This window comes from Beauveria bassiana (genome assembly GCF_000280675.1).
Source record: "Beauveria bassiana ARSEF 2860 unplaced genomic scaffold BBA_S00011, whole genome shotgun sequence".
NCBI lineage: Eukaryota > Fungi > Ascomycota > Sordariomycetes > Hypocreales > Cordycipitaceae > Beauveria > Beauveria bassiana.
This window is the reverse complement of record NW_007930846.1, coordinates 412,790-428,970: the sequence shown is the minus strand read 5'-3', so window position 1 is coordinate 428,970 and position 16,181 is coordinate 412,790. Positions and strand designations below refer to the sequence as shown.

The window sequence follows — 16,181 nt, the reverse complement described above, 5'->3', positions numbered from 1 at the left end:
AGCTCATCTAGAACGAGCAGAAGCAGTTGACCTCACGATGGGCAGCGCGTCGCCGCCCAAGACTGGCCTCAAACAGGCAGCTTGTCTCGTGTGTCGCAGAGGCAAGATTAAATGCGAATATCTTCCCGATCAGGGCCGTTGTCGCCGCTGTCTTCAAATGAACAGCGAATGCGTCAGACCCGACTATCATGCCGGCCGACAGCGCGGTATCAAAAAGTAAGCTACCGGCCAGCTGGCGACGGATCCGCGTGCATATCGCACAACTTTTGCTAACCGCTGATCCACGTCTCACAGTAAGAGAGTTGGTATAGACAAGGCCATATATCAGGTGCAGCAGGCGGCTCGCCGCGCTGGCAAGGCCGGCCACGGTAGCAAGGCGGATGAGACGGTGCTGGCCCGACTACGGGGAATTTTGCACGAGGCGGAGGGAGGCGGCGGCGGCGGCGGCGGCGTCGGCGGCAGCAGCAGCGGCATCTCGCCCAGCAACGAGTCGCGCAACACGGGCGCTGGCGACGACTCCATGAGCGACGGCGAGGATGAAGACGGCGAGGACGAAGACGGCGAGGATGGCGACATCCATGGCCATGACAACGAAGATGCCGTGTCCGGAATCGCTACGGGAGCCAGCGGTCACCATGGTAGCAGCATGAGCGCCAGCAACAGTGTGCGAGATGTAGAGCCTGACCGAGGTTCGGGGTACCACAGACCGCACGGTGAGAGCCTTGCAGTCGACGATGCAGAGAATCCTCTGCAGCTGCTGGCCAGAGCATCGTACTTTACGCCGTCAGCAGAGGAGCGCGGGCAAAGACTGCCGCCAAAGACGAGGCAAGACGTCGCCGCCTCCAGTGATAACAGCGCCCTTGAACACGCCAAGCTCAACGACTTCTTTTCCATTACGCGTTCTGATTTGGACATTGGCGACGACATTGACCCCATCTCCCTCGGTCTCGTCGAGGAAGACGAGGCCGAGATGCTCTTCACATAGTAAGTCCCTTGACACGCCGATCCTCACTCACCATTCATTCTAACAAGCTGTCAGCTTCCATGAAAAGCTCGCACACACACGCTGGGGTCTCGACCCAGACCTTTACACCGTCTCCTTTACGCGTACGCGTTCCGCCTTTCTCACCACGACGCTCATGGCCTGCGCCGCGCTCTTCGTGCCCTCGGCCGGGAGCCTCTCCAAGCGCCTCTCCAACCACGTCAAGACGCTTGCGCAACGCGTCATCACGCGGCGCCACCGCTCCGTCGAGATTGTGCTTGCCTTTGTCGTCAACATTCCCTGGATCTTCCCCGGCCAGCGCAGCACCGACGACGAGACGTGCTGGTACATTTCCATGGCTGCCACCATTGCCATTGACCTGCTCATGCACAAGACGCTCGTCTCGAAACGCGTGCTCGACTCGGGCATTGGCCTGACGCTGGCGCGCGGCGAGTGCCTGGACACTAACACGGCACTCGAGATTGACGGCTACGAGGGCGTGGAGCCGTGGTCCGAACGCGGCATGATTCTGCTGCGGTCACGCGAGCGCTGCTGGATCTCGCTCTATGTCGTTGAACGAGGGTAAGCACCGGATGGGAAATGGACAGTGTCTCGTGTCGTGGCTAATTACGATGTAGCATGGGTCTTGCTCGCGGACGACCTTTTATGGTCCCCGTAACGCGTCTGATTAAAGACTGCGACGACTGGCACAAATCGACCATTGCCGCATCTCAAGATGGGCATGCAGTTTCCATGGCCGTGATGCGTAGAGACCTGGTGAGATTGACAGGAGCTTTCCATTTGCTGTGTAGAAGCTGATTGATCAAGGATGTGCTTTTTAACAATGTCCGTTCTCTTTGCGACGGTTCACAGAATACCAGCAGTGACGGTTCATTAATAGCACGGTCGTAAGTGTTGGCATGAGTGTAGCAGCGAGAAACACATACTGATTATGTGCAGCATCGAAGACGCGATTGAGCACTTTTTCGCCCAGTGGCACTCGAAATGGGACTTGTCCATTGGCGTTGGACCAGGTACGTCTTGTCCTGTTGGAGAATCATGTCGCCAGGCCGTCCCTAACCCGCTTTGCAGATCGACGACTTCCACCATACGTTGAGATTCTCGTCAGCCATACGCGCCTGTCGACGTATGGCGGTGTCATCAACCACCCGACGGCGCCCATCGAGGTGCGGCGCTTCTTCCGCACGGCCGGCCTCTCCTCAGCGCTCAACGTGATGCGCGCCGCCATCCAGGGCGAGTCACTGCTGCAGTCCATGCCCAACAACACGACGATTATGATTTGCTTCGCCGCATGCTTTGCGCTTACCCTCAGCGCCTACACGACCGACAGCTCGGCGCTCGCGCCCAGCATTCGAAAGCTCATTGTTGAGGCGGCCGGCGTGCTCGAGCGTCTCGGTACAATCACCAAGCACCGCAACGGGCTCTCGGTGCTTTACGGCAAGTACCTGCGGCAGATTGTCCGCAAGGCCGTCACGACCAAAAAGGCCTCCTCGGGCGCGACGGACTATGCAGTCGCGCACACGATGGCGAGCAGTAACGCGCCCATGTACGCAATGAACCCGGCGACGACGACGTCGGCGCCCGCGATCATGCCACCCCTCACCATGCATACGCAGCAGCAGCAGCAGCAGCAGCAGCAGCAGCAGCAGCAGCAGCCGGAGCTCATGCACCCGCACGCGCAGATGCAGCGACACCAGAATACACATACACAGCAGCAGACGCAGATGGCTGGTCAGCCCATGCTGTGGCCGGAGACGCTGCAGTTCTCGGCCATGTCGGGCGATCAAATCACGCACGTGCTGAACCAACCAGGCAACGGGTTCGAGCCGTCGTTTGGCGGGCTTTCATGGCAGGACATGAACAACTTTGACTGGCTACCTTTTCCGGAGTTTGGCATGTAGAATGATGACAAGTTGAAGCAAGGAGTGGTAGGCGCTTTTGTTTTTTATTTTATTTTTTTATTTGATCTTTTTCTTACAGTGGCGCATTATGGCGCAGCTGCAGATCTTCTTGGCACAAAATTATCTGAAGAATGTTGCGATTGGGCAGAAATTTAAAAAGGAATCAGATGCGTGCGAGCGCAGTATCATTCATCTAGTACAATACTCTTTAAAAATGATGGCCGTTGCTGCTAACAAGAACCTTTGTTGCTTCTTGGTGCGTCTGATGAACTACAATTTGGGGTGTTGATTACGCAGAGTGGAAGAAGAGGATGCGTGCAATGCTTCTCCAGCATATCCATGACTACCTGAAATTTCCGAAAAGAACCACATTATAACCCGTTCTAGTAATTCCCCATTCCAAAGTTGACCCCCTTTCTTTGCCTGCGCACTCTAATGGCCGCCGTCTCTGTCGCCATTCGTCATCGGTACGGCCTCCAAAAGTGGTCTCCGCCCCGCGGATCGTGTCGACTAACGCCGGCCATCCGCCCGCCTATATCTTATCTTCTTGGCCACCACCCCCCTCTCCAACCCATGGACTTGACGGCATTAAACTTATCCATCTACAAAGTTTAAGGAGAGCATATTAACGTGCCGCTACGACTATTTAAAGCAGAGGGCCCCAACCGCGTCCCCTTTTCCCCGCCGGCCGCAGATGCCCGAATCGCGCGACATTACCAGCGACGACGCAAACGACGACATCGACACCGACAGCAGCAACAGCAGCAGCAGTATGACCACGAAGCTCTCACCCGCTCTCAAGGCGCTCATCAACGCGCCCGCTGCGCGCCCTGGTCCCTGCCCGGCTCCAAGCGGCATCCGCGACGTATATGCGCGAATCGCGCAGGACGCTGCAGCGCGCAACCTCGGTCCGCGTCCGTGGGTGATTCTCTCGGTACTACTGCCCCCCCCCTCCCCCGACCCCCGACCCAGGGATTCCTCGTCCCGAGTTCCTCTTGAGATAACAGAAAAAAGAAAAACACGGAAAACTATCGTATTAATCTCTAGAGTATATTAGGCCGCCGCCACGTTTACGCTCAACTCGCCCGACTCACTCTCCGCGCTGCACTCGGTCGCCTCGACCGCGTGCTCCTCCCCGACGGCCGCTGCCGAGCTCATTCGCGAAGTCGGCCTCAAGTGCATCTCCTTTAACGGCATCCCGCGCACCATCAACTGCCTCAACGCGTTTCGCGCCGCGCTACCCCCGGCCGTAACGTCGTCGCTGCGCACGCGGCCGACGCGGACGCCAGATATAGGCGCGGGCCCCAACAGCCTCGCGGCAACGACGGCGCGGGGCCGCGCGCTCTGGGACTCGGTGTACGCGCCGTTTGAAACCAAGTTGTACGATAAGCTGGCGCGCGCGCATCCGGATCTGCCGGTGCACATTCTGCACAGCCACTATGCGGCGCTGCTGGCGGATCCGCCGGGGGAAGGGGAAGAAGAGTTGGTGTTGGAGGAGGGTGATGATGGCAGAAGGCGGCTGGGGAGGGTCATGACGAGCGTGGTGGCGGTGGCGTGTCTGCGCGCGCAGACGGGCGTTGGGCCGCAGGTGCTGTCGCACGTGTTCGGGCTGCGCAAGGCGCTGAGCGACGGGACGTACAAGCAGGACGGGATGAGCGAGGACGAGGAGAGGGCGGCGAGGTGGCTGGCCGGGGACGAGGGCAGCGAGTGGCTGCTCAAGTCGGTGGATCGTGTATCATCGGCGCTAGGGGGCAGTAATTTTGCGCAGCCGAGGGAGTCGAAGCTGTAGGAGTTTTTTTCTTTTTTCTTGTTTTTTGGGGGTTTACCTACGATGGCTGGGAGAGGGGGAGATAGATGTATATGGGGGGTTGCTGTCAACGCGAATCATTAAGCGAAACCATAGTTACTGCTGCACACGGAACAAAGTACCACACAGCATTCCGGTCTCATAGAGTCAGTAGTTTCGTATAGAAACAGTTGCCGCATTTCGCGCCAAGTAAGCGTTCCAAGGTTCATGTGGACATGGGCCAAGTCGACCAGTATTGAAATGTTTCTACTGAATGTGTTGATTGATTTCTCCGATTCGATGTGTAGCAATCTATAAAAGCACAGGAGTTGACCCAATAGAGCAACGAAAAAAAAAAAAAACACCACGCAGGAGGCAGCTTTGGTCATTCATAGGCCCAAACCACCAGGCAAAAGATATGCAACAGATTGAATATGACGTCTTCTCTTGCTATCCGAGAAAAAACGAAAATTCATTAGGGCAGTGCTTCTCACTCTTTACTATTGAGCAGGTTGGTTCGTGTTTTGGCAGATGTGGTGGCGCATGGCTTTTGATATGTGGTGTCGCACATGGCGCCGCGACGGCAATTAGATGGCGGTTGCTCTCTGCAAGTCTACAAGAACTGTCCAATCTGTGTCATCTTTTCTTCGACTGGCAGGATACAAAGACGTCAATTCTAGGAATATATTTACAACCGGACCATCACCAAAGATACGCTGGAGCTTATGGGGTCAGGCCCCGTCTCGATGCGCATCTCCACGATGGCCCATCTCACTATTAACTATATAATCGGACTACTGTGCGTACATGAATGACACATTGGAAAGGTATGTCGCTCTATGAAAATAGGCGAAAAATGTCGCAGACTTAGAAAACGAAAGTCAGGAAATTTGTTTCCTGGGGCGCCAGCAGCCACAGCGGCAGCCACAGCCGCGCATTCATTATTCGGAGATAACCCGGCCCTGGCAGCCTAGTTACCTATTAGATAGACCATTGGCATCGGTGGCTGTGGGGTGCCGAATTTTGAACAAACCTTCACCTTCAAACCCCTTTTGGGACAAGACAAAAAAACTTTGTTGCAATGATATTGACTACGCCATCCTGTCGTGCTGCCACCAGAATAATAACAAGAGACGCGTGTAAAAGACTCTCATCTTCATATAGAACAGTAAAAGGTTCGAGAGACAACAACAACACCCATCTCTTCCCCCCCTCTTCCCATCCCACCAGCCCAACAATATATGCTACGCCAAAGGGAAAAAAAAAAAAAACCACCACTAACCCAAAGGCAACAATCAGAGTTTGATGTGCTATTCCTGCGCCAGCAAGGCGTCAAGTTCCCGAAATGGCACCTCACAGCGCCCATCCGACGAGACACCCGCGTCCGCCTCTCCTACGGCGCTTCTGTGTCGGCCTCTGACCTGATTGGCAAGCACATCCTGGAGCGCACAGTCGACGACAAGGGCAATGCCGTCGCCATTTACGAGCCTACCCTCGCAAGCTACATTGTTAATAGCGACAGAGTAGCGACGCCGGTGCGTGCCCGCCCTCCCGTTGTGTTGCCCACGACCTCCTTTTTTTTTGCAGTGCTTGTTCTTTCCCTCCCGCTAACGCTTCATATATGTCATCGTTGTAGATTTACCCTAGTGACGCGGCAACCATTGTGTCGCTGCTCGACCTCCACCCGGTCCGCCCTGGCGAGGAGGAGACCGACAACGACGAGGGCAAGCCCGACGACGGCCCGTTTGAGGTCTTCGAGGCCGGCACCGGCATGGGCAGTCTGAGCCTGCACATTGCGCGCGCCCTGCACGCCGCCAACCCGCCCGTGCCGGCGCCCGTGCGGCACATGCTCCGCGCCGCGCCGCTCGCGCGCAACGTCGACGCATCCGCCGGCGGTATGCTCGAGCTCTCCGCCGACGAGGCCGCCCAGCTCGCCGCCTACAAGGCCTCGCGGCGCGCCGTGCTCAAGACGCTCGACCGCAGCGGCAAGCACACGCGCGCCGCCTACAAGCTCGTCCGCGGCTTCCGCCGCGCCCAGTACCTCGCCGACATTGACTTTCACGTCGGCGCCGTCGGCGACTACGTGACCGCTCGGCTCGCGGCCTCGGGCGGACGGCCCGTATTTGCCCGCGCCGTGCTCGATCTGCCCGCCGCGCACGAGCACACCGGCGGCGCCGCCGGGGCGCTCGTCCCCGCGCTGCACGACAATGCCGTGCTCGTGCTCTTTTACCCGTCCATCTCCCAGGTTGCCGAGTTTCAAGCCTGGGCGCTCGAGAGCGGCGCCCCGCTGCGGTTGGAAAAGGTCCTCGAGATGCCCACGACGTCCACCGCCGACGGCGTGCGCGACGGCGGCTGCGGCGGCAGGCATTGGGACGTCAAGATTCTCAAACCCAAGCTGGCCCCGGCCGAGGAGGAGAAGGGCGCGGGCGAGGATACGGCGTGCAATGGGCCCGCGACGGAGACTGAGCCCGTCGTCGTCATGCGACCCAAGGTCGGCGGGCGCGTCGCAGGTGGTGGCTTCGTTGCCGTCTATCGCAAGTGGCCCGCTGGAACAAATCGCCAACAGCCCGAGGAGCCTGACGCGGATTCAGAAGTAGAAGCATAGAGGGCCGAGTCCACGCCTGATTTGCCGCGCATCACACATGTACACCACCTTGTAGATCAGATAAAAAATCGCGACATTGTACGAGAAAGTGCAGAAATCAACTCAATATCAATCATCAGTAACCGCCTGCTAATTATGCCAACGCTATCCAAGCCATGAAATAATGTGATGGGGGTATCTAGATGCATATACGCAGAAACAACCCAATCGGTCCCGAAAAAGACCTTTTTCTGTAAAGCCGCCTAGTTTCATGCCATCATGACGACATTAATTCCCCAATATAATATATGCCCACTGACGAAAAACAATATGCAAATGGGATGAAAAGCGCAAAACAAAAACACGAACAAGAAAAGAAAAGCAACATGTCCAGCACGGCTTCGAAAGCTGGGACCCGTGCTGCTGGCACGAGAGCAAGCCCAGAGAAGACTTGGATGGAATTGGTCAAGCAATGACACCATCATCCGGCGTAGGAAAGAAACTGGACCATGCAGCTTTCTGAAGAGATAAATCAAGATCAAGGGAAAAGAAAGAATCAGAGCATCTTGGAACACCAGAAACACCCTATTCGGGCGTGAGCCCTCGCCGCACTGAGCGTATAATTGGCAGAGCTGATCCTGCCCAGTCTTTTTTTGGTGGTTCCAACAGCAAAATGTCGCCGCCATTGGCCTTGGTAGCCAATGGAAGAGCTTGCGCTTTCTCCGCGACACGTCTCTAAAAGAGGGAAAAGAGAAAGGGAATAAGGAAACAAAATATAAAGAAAAAGTTGTACAGACCCGACTGCTACAGGCTAGTCACTCGGTCTGGAGCACGCGCGCAGCAGACAGTAAGCTTCAGGCTGGTGCCTAGCTCTTGACACTCATGCAATAGCGCCTTGTCATCCCAAATGCTCTTGCGCCCTTCTTTGGCGCCCGCTGCGTTCTCGTAGCAGCGCGTGTACCACCAGCGGCCGACGCGCGTCACCATCTTGGTAATGTTGGCGTCCGCGGCAGGGCCATTCTCCTTCATCATGTCCGAGAGGCTAAGCGGCGCTTGCGGTGACGGCTTCTTGGTGAATGAGCTGCTGCTGCTTCTGGGCTGGACGATGGAGCTTGCCACGGGCACCCCGACCTTGGCGGCCCGTATGCCCGAGAAGCCGCCTCTGCCAAGCAGCTTGACCAGAATATCGGCAGCCGAGGCGAGACTCGTCGCAGGCGACTGCTCATGAATCATTTCTTTGAGTTGCCGAATCGTGCGTCGTCCCCTGTTACCCATGTTGTTCAGATCAAGATCAAGAATGGCCAGCTCGAGATATCCTCCAGGCTTCAAGACACGCCGCGACTCGGCAATGATGTTGCGATAGTGCGATTCGGGCGCAGCGATCGGGAATCGGTACACGACAGAGTCAAAGCTCTGGGGAGCAAAAGGGAATTTGGCCAGATGGCTGAGATACTGTACTTGATGATGATTTGGCGGGCTGAGGAGCGCACTTGTTTCACCCTTGTTAGTCCTCTCGGCCAATGGAGCTCTTGGAGAGAGATTGTAAAAGTTGGCCTTGGGAAAAGTCTCGGCAACGTAGAAAGACCAGTCATCGTTCCCAAGTCCGTCGATTACCAAGATAGAGTGGCGAGAGGCTCTAGAGTCCGACTTGTCTACTATCAATTCGTGACGAATGTCACTGAACAAAACATGCCCAAACGTAAGCCACTTGCTGACAGTCATGGAGCCGACGCGGAGATTGACTTGCGCCAATGGTGAGCTGTAGTCGAATGAACTGGAGCTGCTCCCAGAAAATCGAGTCTTGACAGAGCCAGAGCTGTGACGCCGCGATCCAGCAGGCTCGGTACTCCTTCGTTTCGTCCGGACGCTTTCGTTACCCGTAGCTAAGGTAGAGTGGTGCGGCTGGAACGCCGCCCTCAGCCTCTCAGTCATGTCGGCACTGCAATAGCTTGAACGCGACGCGTCGGAGAGCATGGAAATTTTTCTCTCTGCGACAACCGGGGACTCAAGCCGAGTTCCTTTACCGAGCTTCTCTTGATAAGCTTCCAGGTGGAACGGAATACCTCGCGAAGACGTCGTGGATCGCCTCAGACGCTCTTGGTCCTCTCCCAAAAGATCGTTGTACTCATCCCAAACCTCATCTTCAGCCGGTGGATCATCTGGCTTAGGGATGATAGCTGTAGCTCCGGCGTAGCCAAAGAACCCGGACGAGCTAGAGCTTGTGCAAGCCGTCCCAACAGAGAACTTTCTTGGCGAAAGTGACAAAAATTCTCCGTTTGGTGTGTCACCAATGGTGCTGCTGTTGTGATGGGAATCTAACGAAACAGTATGAGTAGTGTTTCCAGGCATCGACTCGCCCAGGTACAAACCGGGGGCTGCTTTTGAGGATAACGGCTCGAGGCCTGTCGTCATTAATTCAGCCTCCTTTGGTGCCGCAGAACCAGGATCTCGTGACAAACTCGCCCCGAAGGGTCGGGAAAAGCTTCTGGGAGAGGCAGGATTGTGGTAGCGAGTGGCAACTTTAGGAATGCGCCCAACTTGCTGTAATCGACTCGGTCTGCGGACCGGCCCTGGGATAACTCGTTCGTTCAAGGCAGGCGCTGACGTGCTGGCAGTCACGGCACTATCAAGAGCAGGCGATGGGTGTTGAATCTCAGAGTAGCTAGCCGTGGGGCACTGTGGAAGAAGATTCGCGGCATATAAGACGTCGTGGACTTGGGGGTCCTCGGCATCTCCATGTTCTGAAGGATCCATAATCGCATAGAAGGGTACAGGACGCTTGTCAACTTCCACGGTTGTCACAGTCGCAGCAACAGTAGCACTTGAAACCTTCTCGGGTTCAGGCAAAGTCTTGGTCCGCCCGAAGAAGTTCCACTTTCGCGGCGAACGCTGTTTCTTCTTCAACTTGCGAGGAGCTTGCTGTGAGATGGTAGAGTCTTGTGAGCGATCTCTGTGGAGCTCCAATTGAGAGTCGTCAGACATTATGCTTGTGCCGATGCTTGTGAGAGGCGAGCCCGATATACCTGACGTATTGATAGGCTGTGGTAGACGAAGAGGGCTATCGGGAGCGGTTTGTAATCTCTGGACCGAGCGGCGAAGAGCCAAAGTCGGTCGTTCGATTCCGTCTTCAGAGTCGCTGCTGCTGTAGAAACGATGTTCCCGGTATGGTAGTAGAGATGGCTGAAGTTTGCTTGAGTGCTCAACGATCTCGCTGCTGAAAGGCTGACCAGCATTACAGTCCACTGGGGAATGTTCGAGGCTCTGATTCCTATTTTCTATCACTCCGCCGCCGGCAATGACGACAGGGTTCATGCGGTCAGCGAGGAATGAGTCTTCACTTGTGATTGTCTCTTGCGATGCCTGTGGCCCGGCATAATTGTAGGTGTTAGGGGCACCACCGCTCCGGCGACGCACAGCACCAATCTTTCCGTATCCTTCATGGCCTGTGCCAGCCGCTGGACCTTTTCTTGCAAGCTTCCGTGCGTCCTTTGTCTCTTCTTGATCCTCGCTCGCCCTTCTGCGTACAAAGAAGTTGAAACGGCTAGTTGCAAAGGATTTACCGCTCGAAGTGGACTTAGCCGTTTGTGGTCGGGATGCTGGGTTCGACGCTGGAGCGCTGTTCGTCTCAACTGGAATGTGCGAGACCGATGCATTCTTCTTGGGCTTGATTGGGGACGATAACTTGCGCGAGTGGCTGGCGGATTCGCTTCCCCTTCTGTCACCCAAGCTGGGTTTGCTACTGCGCAAGTTGCTTTGGATGACTGGAATAGGTTCGAACAATTGCGATTTCAAGTCCGGTGTTCCTCTGCGACTCGGGCGAAGCGGTATTGCTGGCCTTTGCGGGGGTGAAGTTGTGCCTTTTCCTTTACTGCCAATATCTGGCATCTTTTCTTCTTCCGTCGCATTGTCTTCTTTGCTTCTTCGGAATCTCTGGGACGACTTCCTGGGCGGTGGGTTAGGTGGCGCAGCTAAAATCTTGCCTGAGCGCTTTCGCGGCGTAGTTCTGCCCCCATCTCGGACGGTTGAGCTTGATGAAGAGGAAGTAACAGATTCTCGAACAGCATCTAGGCCCCGGGGGTCGGCAGCTGTTGAATCAGCGTCCTGAGAAATGCTGCCAGTTCGTCGGCGGGTAACAGGGGGCCTAGAGTAGGCTGGGCTTGTTTGTTTCGGCTTTGTGTAGTAGCTTGGTCGGCTGGGTGCAACCAAACCGGGCGACTGTGACGAGAATGAAGTTGGTGTAGTGTCGCGGCTGTAAGGGCCTGGTCCAGGAGACACGGAGAACTTGGTTGACGGGCTAGCACTGACCGCACTCAACTGTGAACTACTTCCTGAATAGACGACGCTAGCAGGAGTTGGAGGCGGTAGGTCATGAGTTGATAATTTGTACAGACCTTCGGTAGATGGCCTGCGGAGCCCCAGTGAGGTTTGCATTTCATGGTTGCGATAGCGGTCTAGCTCGGGATAGATGAATGGCGCCTTTGGAGCGGCCGAGGACAAGTCCGGTGATTTCTTCGAGGCTGTCGGATCTGGCTTTGCCGACCTTGAGCCAACATCGAGATAAACATCAAGCGCTTCATCAATCGATGCCATGGACTGTCTTTTGGGTGATGGCGAAACGCGGCGATTGTCGTCGGGGACTGTTACGTTGCGAGATGTAATCGACCTCCTTTTAGTGGAGTTTTCGCCCAGACTTTTCAGGCTGCTGTCGTAAGATATGCCCGAAGAGGACGAGTCGAGGCTGCCCTGGGTCCGACTTCGAGAAGAAGCGGAACCAGAAACGCTGGTAGAGGGCAGTCGCCTGGGTTCGTGGCTCTGTGACGGGGAGGTAGGAACTGGCAGCCCGGATTCTGATCTTCCTGTTGGTCGCATCGACCTACTTGGTATTCTCGAATGGTGTTGTTTGGGCTGTTCTGGCTTGGTTGAAGTTGCTTCCCGAACGACATTTGAATTGACAGGTCGAGGCAGGCCGCCTGCGGCAGAAGCCTGCGTTTTCTTGGGCCGTACGCCATCAGAGGGATTTGCAGGCAGGCCGTATCCCCCAACCTCTCGCTTGAGGGATGCCATGGTGGCGGTGCATCAAGCAAAGAATTTCTAGCAGGTTGAACTCATAGTAGTGATAATCTGCTTTACGACGCTGTGTATCGCTGCACAGTTCAAGCAGTGACGCAAAGCTATTTTAAGCTCTTGCGCCGGTTAAAGGCTGGTAAGTGAGCTGGGAGATTTCTTTCTCAGAGAGTTGCCTCTTTGTACCAATAATAAGTTTCTTCTTGGCCCAGGTGCAAATGGGTGAGTAGGTCGCGAGGCTTTCGCAACTTACGCGCAGGTAAAGCCACTGTATAAAGGCCACCAGTAGCTTGTTAACTTGTGTATAGCGGACTGTTGTTTTAGGCGGTCAACAGGAAGAAGTCGATTTCAAATATTGACACGCCAAAGGTGAATACGAAGTAGAGCAGCGGTCGGGGAAATCGGTGCGAGGTAGTGGTGGTGGGGAGCGAAAATCGACAGTGTGCGGGTAAGCGGACTGGGGCCAATGACTGGTAAATTTCTCTCTGCCGGTGTGAGGAAGATTTTGAAAAGGAATAAAAAATTATCAAAAAAAAACTGTGGCGTAGTGCGAAGGTATTAATGACGTGAATAAGACAAAAAGGGAAAGAAGTCGACTTTTGGATAGCACAGAAACGCTTTGCCGGACCGTGCTCAGGTAGAGGTTAAGCGCCAGAGTCAATGACCAGCAAGGACGATAGATGAGAAGAGATTGAGATATATCAAGGTGGTGTGGCTACCGGAATAGCCATGGTATTTAGACGAGCAACAAGACTCCGGCAAGGCAGTGGTGTGGGCGAGAGGAGAGAGACAGGCACAAGTATGAATGGACACGAGTGCAGCTCTGGGATCTGGTGGCGGCACTTGTACAAAAGTCCAGAGGCGTGCAGAACTTTGCTCTATTTTGGCGACAAGGCCGCCGACCCTGGCCGCATATCCCCAAGGAGAGCCCACCCCTATATCTGGACTCGCCGAACGCCAAAAGGACGAAGAGCCAACTTGGGCATAGTATCAGGATGCAACCCACGACCTTACAGAAATCTTGTTGGGTGGACGGGCGGGCCTCAAAGCAGCCACTTAACAGGCGAACTGCGCCGTGATGCAAGTGGCATCCTGTCCATCAACGTGCATGCGCAGCTTGTCCTATGGGAGGGCAACGGTACCGGGATAGCGCTGCAATTGGGCATCAACACGGTACACCCCCTGCAGGCATGGGGGAGCGGGCCTTCAACCTGGTGTCTCTGGTGAGCGTGCGACCACCAACTGAAGTGCGGCGCACACAGTGGGCCTTGCTTGGTACGAGGTATCTAGGTACAAGAGCTGCCACTGGCAAACCTTTTCATTGTGCTGGACCACAAACAGCTGACGTGGGAATTCTTCTTGTCCCTGGAACCCGGCAAGCAAGGAATGGCCCGGCGGGCCCTAAACCAGGAGGGTCTGTAGCGTGCGAGAGAATCGCGCAAAAACAACCCTGTGGTGGTGCTTGTGGTGGTGCTATGGCCCGTGGCCATGGATTGCCGTTGGTAGTTGGTTGTGGATGTGTGGATATCACATCGAAAACTAGAGGGGATGACGCTGTTAGCTAGACGCTAAAAGACGGATACCAGAGGGCTGATACGCTCTGCTACCGTTGGACTGGATACTTGGGTAGTTTTGTGAGCATACCGAAAGCTTCTCGTCTTCTCTAAGCTTACATAGCAATTGGGAGCACCAGCGTGTTCCAATGGAGTCTCACGCGTTGATAATTCTTGGTCTCACGCTTGGGGGTTACGCCGCCGCTTCGTTGAGTAGGCAAGCAGGCTCGCGGAGAGATGGATGCTGCCAAACTTTTTGACAGGGTCGTAGCTGCGTGTCCTAGACATACAGCTCTGCATGTCTTACTGATTCGCCTCCGACAGGACGATCTGGGAAGCGAACTGGAGAATGGCCCATTAAGCAGCAACGAGGAAAATGGCGCGCGCCGAATGGCCACCCGGTAAACCGTCACCCACACTCGAGCACAATGCTATTGAAGTCGAAGTTTACCAGTAAGGTAACCGCTGCCAGCAAAGTATTAGCGCAGCGCTAGCAGATTCAAATGGCCCCATGGCACTGACCGCTACGGCTTTTTGTCTTGTCTATGAAATCGGCCGATTATGTGTAGGAATCGAGTATTGGAGCCTGCCGTCAATGCAGCAATCTTGAATCGTAATTGCAAGGAGCCTGGCAACCTTGCAAGACATGCTGTGCTCACTGCTTGTTCTCAGGAGCGCAACTTAGCTGCGAATGATATTGCTGGTAGACGAATAGGCCGAAGACGGCCAAACGGCCGGACAAGGGGCTGGCTCAAATGTGCGATTGGTGTCAAGCAAACCTCAGCTCAGGGTCAGGTCCCACCAGAGATGGACATGTAAGTGATCGTCGTGTGCTTCCAGTTTCGACCTGCATGGCCCGCACGATGGCCTCTATGAGATTACTGGTCTCCGCCAAGATCAATCGTGCTGGTAGCGCTGAGCATAGAATGGATTCGAAAACTTTTGCAGGGCTCGTCATAAATGATGAGAAAGCATCAGATATCACACCCTCCCGTATGTAGCATGAAGCTAGAGTTAAGCCGCACACACTATGCACCGGAAGGATCCCCCGCCCCATTCATGGTGGTGGGAGAGCAAACAATGAAAAGTCCACATCATCCACCTCTCCTTTCCCTCGCGACAGTCTCGCGCCATTTGGTCTGGGGTTGAACAGAGCCAAACAATTGGCTGAAATTCTGTACCTAGAAATGCAGCGCCACCGCGATTGGACAATAATTGTTCAGTGGCGTCGCATTGTCCTGGCCCCTGTGCCCTGTAAGGGTATTCGGAGAGCCGCAGTGAAGCCATTTCGTGCGCGTGGCTCGTTTAACTACGAGCAGAAGCATCAGCCGATTTCTTTTGGTTATTAGAGACAACTGATTCCGGGCTTGATGACGGCATTGGCTTCTCGGCCGGTCATTGTAGCCTCACACCCGGGTCCAGTAGGCAATAGTGTCGATTATTGACTGCCGAAGTTGTTGTACAAATCTCAACTTTGCCATTAGTGGCGAAACTGCCACGCTGTCAGGCATTCTTACCGATGTCTACTTTGAAAGCTTCGTTGGCACCAGATCGTTGTAGAATACGGAGTAGACAAAGAGGCAACGAGGCAATCTTCGACAATGCTATTCTTGGTAATGCCGATATTGACTTGGTACGTATACTTGGTAAGCAAAGGCGAACAAGGCAGTGCTGCAGTACTGCATACCTAGGCGAAAATTTGCTGCAGCCAGCCTGCCAAGCTGAAAAGCGTGCAGTGCCAGCCCGCGTAATACCTATTTGCATCGTAGCGGCGGCCTGGCAGACGTGAGCTAATGCACCTGTGAGCCATATCGATGGGTCGACCCTTGGAGCTGCAGGACTCGCATCTTGGGACGGCTAAGCGTGTGATGGAACAATGGCGTTGGGATCTAGAGCCAGGGTTTGGGGTTGGGCATTAAGAGAGGCAGCCGGGATGCCAAACGCAAATGCAAACGGCAGCAGCCATCCCGAGTACCGACAGCGAAGCTTCGCCACACACGGCACGGCCACAGTTGGATTAACCGCCGCCCCAGTGAGGCTAGTGACGTGGCAGGCAAGCAGGCCACGCCTCGAAGGCGTAAAATGCGCAACAGCGGGCTGGTCCGAAGCTAGCACGAAGCTGCAACCACTCAACAGTGACAATTGCCTACCCAGTTGCAGACCAGTCCGGCATCGACAAGGTGGCAAACAGCCCTAAGGGTATGCTTGGCTGGACTGGGTAATCGTAGATGACTCTTCTCCCAGTCCATTGCCGAGCCAGATACGAAAACCGTCCTCGCCGCCTATTGCT

The 16,181-nt window shown here is 55.2% G+C and overlaps 4 protein-coding genes across 4 annotated transcripts; 3 read left to right on the top strand and 1 right to left on the bottom strand.

Annotated features, from left to right (window-relative positions):
- Positions 1-37: 37 nt before the first annotated feature.
- Positions 38-2,904, top strand: BBA_04773 (Zn(II)2Cys6 transcription factor; the record flags this gene model as incomplete). Its single annotated transcript, XM_008599870.1, has 7 exons — positions 38-216; positions 295-984; positions 1,040-1,564; positions 1,621-1,759; positions 1,811-1,890; positions 1,943-2,016; positions 2,075-2,904. The coding sequence occupies 7 exons, from the start codon at positions 38-40 to the stop codon at positions 2,902-2,904; spliced, it is 2,517 nt and encodes an 838-aa protein (XP_008598092.1).
- A 214-nt stretch (positions 2,905-3,118) lies between these two features.
- BBA_04772 (mitochondrial protein) lies at positions 3,119-4,693 on the top strand (the record flags this gene model as incomplete). Its single annotated transcript, XM_008599869.1, has 3 exons — positions 3,119-3,160; positions 3,515-3,838; positions 3,962-4,693. The coding sequence occupies 3 exons, from the start codon at positions 3,119-3,121 to the stop codon at positions 4,691-4,693; spliced, it is 1,098 nt and encodes a 365-aa protein (XP_008598091.1).
- Positions 4,694-5,497: 804 nt separating this feature from the next.
- BBA_04771 (tRNA (adenine-N(1)-)-methyltransferase) lies at positions 5,498-7,295 on the top strand (the record flags this gene model as incomplete). The annotated part of the gene is made up of 3 exons (XM_008599868.1): positions 5,498-5,517; positions 5,979-6,225; positions 6,327-7,295. 3 exons carry the CDS (start codon positions 5,498-5,500, stop codon positions 7,293-7,295), a joined length of 1,236 nt encoding a protein of 411 aa, XP_008598090.1.
- A 783-nt stretch (positions 7,296-8,078) lies between these two features.
- Positions 8,079-12,338, bottom strand: BBA_04770 (methyltransferase domain-containing protein; the record flags this gene model as incomplete). The annotated part of the gene is made up of 1 exon (XM_008599867.1): positions 8,079-12,338. The coding sequence occupies one exon, from the start codon at positions 12,336-12,338 to the stop codon at positions 8,079-8,081; it is 4,260 nt and encodes a 1,419-aa protein (XP_008598089.1).
- Between the last annotated feature and the right edge of the window lie 3,843 nt (positions 12,339-16,181).